The following is a 3683-nucleotide window of genomic DNA, read 5'->3' on the forward strand; positions in this document are numbered from 1 at the left end:
TACTGGGGGTTTGTTAAAATTACGAGGTCACGTAGCAGCTGGACCCACCGGTGGGTCCGTAGGGTTCTAGGGGAAAGAGTAAAGATACTAATTTCATTGGCAAATCCTCATATTTACCTACTCAAATTAAGGGTAAAAACACTTAATTTAAGACATTTTTACTTATTTCTAGATCGTTTTTGCAGTGCAGTATGCTCAAAATCAGTATAATAACTAAACTACTGCTTCTATGGAGTGCAAACGCTTTGCACGACCCGGGTCCCCTTTTTAACCCTTTAAAGCCTGATCCAAGAATAAAACAAAACAGGAAATTACTTTTTTTTTTTATTTGAAGTCCTTATTTGGCCTTTTAACAAAATATGTAAAAAGAAAAAACAATACATTTTTTATATTAATAATTTATTACTATGCGATAAGTCAAGATTATTTTTTGTGTAGTCTTCTACTGGCTGTTATCAGGTATATCTGATTGTGTACAATACTGTAGGATTTTGAGCAAAGTTTTTACCATTAAATTATGCAAAAGGTGTCAGATGCAAAACATTTCAGAAACCGTATGCATCAAATACGATATATTCGGCATTACAGGGTTAACTATATGGAGAAAAGTGTCTCACTTGTAATGAACCTAAACTTTCTGATATATGAAATGTATTATTCTGTCCTATTAAAATGTTAACTGATTAAATCTTTTTTCAGGCTTTTGGAGGAAACCAACACAGACTGCTACTTCCACAGCTGGTTTAATAAAGTTAAAGCTGCGCTGTTGCACTGCTGTGGCCAAGCGCTAAGGAAGGAGCTGGATTATGAGGCTCGTTTGGTTCAAGTGCTCGTTCAGGTGGCCCAGAAAGTTCGGTTTGCTGACAAATCTCAGCGTAAGGTTTGTAAAAAGATGCCACGATGCATGATGCCAAACAATGAGAAAAGATGTAAAGCCTTTTTTATTATTCATTCTGTAACTTTGGGCACTTTTCAGAATGTTTTAAACAGAGAAAAGGAACGTATCCACGAGTTCTTCAGAGGTGGCATCACCTGCCGTCTGCCACTAGATCCTGCATTTAGTGTAAAAGGAGTCGACTTGGATGTAAGATCTCACTCCTCTCTATTATACTGTGGATGAAGTGGGTGGTTTTGTTTTGATGGTTACTCCTGGGTGCTCTTCTTGCAGGCCTGCAAATTCTACAGTGCTAATTCTTCTCCTCTGGGGGTCACGTTCGTATGTGAAGATTCTCTGGCTAAAAAGACCAGTGTCATTTGCAAGGTTAGTAAGATTGTCTATGAATGTTTCCATCCATAGTAATGGATGGAAACTCTCCTCCATCTGGCGGAGTCAGGTTAGTCGCATACCTGTTTGGCAACTACTTTCTCAAGGATTTTAGATCAGAAAGGAAGATTGGATATAGGTCTATAATTGACCAAGTCATCTGGGTCAAAACCTTTAGTAAAGGTTTAATTAAAGCAAACCTTAAAGCCTTTGGTACATAACCCTGTAACAGGGAGAGATTAATCACATCTAAAATATATGAGGAGGACATCAAAAGGAATACTCTTGCTCTTCAAAATAAGAACAACCTTGTTTAATAAATATTAGATTACTCTTAGGGTAGTTTCCAGATGCATTATGGTCTTAAACCAGGTATGAACATTGTTAGTAAGTTGTACTTTGAGATTCTATAGTTAAGATGAATGCAAAGCTTGGTTCCATGTTACTAATAAACTTAAATCATGATTACAAAAGGTACTCAGTTAGTTTTTAAATATCTATTTTAAGTTAAGTTTAGGTTTCTAATAGGGTTTAAAACCTGAACCTGATGTATGCGGAGTATGGGAATTAAGGAATGTGTATGCATGATCCAGTTCTTGTTGTTCTGGTTTCTAATGTGGAAAACAATACTCAAATAGAAGCAATCTAATTCCAGGTAGGGGACAACCTGCGTCAGGACATGCTGGTTCTCCAGATAGTCCGTGTGATGGACTGGGTTTGGCTCCAGGAGGGGCTGGACCTGCAGATGATCACCTATCGATGTCTCTCCACAGGCAAAGATCAGGGTAAAGGAGATTCTTATTGGTTTATGATTTCATCTTATCTAAGGTTTTCATTAAGTGCATTGTTTGTGGTCATCAGGCCTGGTGGAAGTTGTGCCAGAGGCTGTGACCCTGGGAAAGATCCATCAGGAGTGGGGTCTAAGTGGGACGCTTCGAGAAGACACGTTGGAGAAATGGTTTCACATGCTGAACAAAACGAAAGAGGGCTACGAAAAGGTTAAACCGCCATCCAATCCATGCATTTGGCAGCCATGTTTTGTTTTTTTTATTGCTTAAAAGGTCTGCTGTGCACATGCAGGCGGTGACGAACTTCATCCAGTCGTGCGCAGGGTGGTGTGTAGTCACCTTCATCCTGGGGATCTGTGACCGCCACAATGACAACATCATGCTGAAGCACAGCGGACACATGTTCCACATTGACTTTGGCAGAATCATGGGGAATGCGCAGAAATTTGGAACCTTTAGAAGGCAAGTTGATGGAGAAAAGCAATTTATTGGGGTTAATACCAGAAAGTCAGACAGATTTAAAAAAAAGTCAACAAACATCCTCTCTCACATAACACCAGGGACAGGAAACCCTTCGTTTTCACGTCTGAGATGCAGCACCTCATCACCGGTGGTGGAAAGAAGCCTCAGCGCCTCCATCGCTTTGTGGAGCTTTGCTGCGAAGCTTATAACATCATCAGAAGTCGCTCTGCTCTGATACTCGGCATGTTGGAGCTGGTAAGACTTTTCCAAGCAAACACTTCTCCCATTTGATCGAATCCTCATCCTTACATCATGTTCGCATCTTGCTAATGAGAAACAGCCTTGACCATGATGCTGCCTCTGCTAGATTGGTGTGTTCAGGTGTAAGACTAGGGGTGTAAATAATAATCGTTTTGTATCGATGCATCGATCCAACAGCCGACAATCCGATGCATCGATACGTCCGCAAGAGAATTGATTCATTTTTTTTTGTTTGTTTTTTTCCTCCGGTCTATTTTTATCCATTTGCTGCGGTGGCGCTAAACCTATTTTGCCCTCCTACCTCACTTCCTGGTTATACTCTTACAGCAGTGTGTTGCAGTGAGCTTGATGCAGACATTTTTGATTTATGCTCAATATTGAAGCGTGGTCTGAGCTACACGCTGGGGGTCTAGAAACGGCCGAGGCGGCGAGGAAGTGGGGGCGAGTTTAGTCCGACGACGGAGGAACATGAGGGCCAATTATTATTATTATTTTTCAGTGAATGAGGTTTTAATAGGAATAGGTGGAGTACAACTTTTCTACTTCTGTTATTTGCTGTTGTTTCTAAAAAGAAAAAAATGCATAACGTTAGCAGCTTTCATTGATTTATTTCCAATAAATGATATCGTATCGCATCGAGGTGTATTCTTAAGTATTGAAAATAATCGAATCGTTGGGTCAGGAAATTGATACTGAATCGAATCGCCATGATAGGTGTGATTTACTAACCTGACTCCGCCAGATGGATTTGCTCCGCATTTCCATCTGGAAACCTTCCGTTGAAGTAATTTTGGGAAGGGGCGAAAATACTGGTTAGCTGATTGGCCTATGTTGGTGATAGACGGGCCAAATAAACCAATCAGATCTACGAAGCTTATGACGTACTAACAGCGCGATGAATAAAAACA

At 40.3% G+C, this 3683-nt stretch overlaps 1 protein-coding gene across 1 annotated transcript in view; it reads left to right on the top strand.

The window, feature by feature from the left end:
* The window catches only part of pik3c2g (phosphatidylinositol-4-phosphate 3-kinase catalytic subunit type 2 gamma), a 48173-nt gene that overhangs the window by 35414 nt on the left and 9076 nt on the right, over window positions 1-3683 (top strand). The window contains exons 16-22 of the mRNA XM_015387358.1: window positions 700-880; window positions 977-1084; window positions 1169-1261; window positions 1920-2049; window positions 2126-2262; window positions 2345-2514; window positions 2613-2769. Of these exons, the coding sequence (XP_015242844.1) occupies window positions 700-880; window positions 977-1084; window positions 1169-1261; window positions 1920-2049; window positions 2126-2262; window positions 2345-2514; window positions 2613-2769 (976 nt within the window). The remainder of the gene's footprint in view (window positions 1-699; window positions 881-976; window positions 1085-1168; window positions 1262-1919; window positions 2050-2125; window positions 2263-2344; window positions 2515-2612; window positions 2770-3683) is intronic.

The sequence above is a fragment of the Cyprinodon variegatus genome, unplaced genomic scaffold (assembly GCF_000732505.1).
Source record: "Cyprinodon variegatus isolate N-32 unplaced genomic scaffold, C_variegatus-1.0 Scaffold392, whole genome shotgun sequence".
NCBI lineage: Eukaryota > Metazoa > Chordata > Actinopteri > Cyprinodontiformes > Cyprinodontidae > Cyprinodon > Cyprinodon variegatus.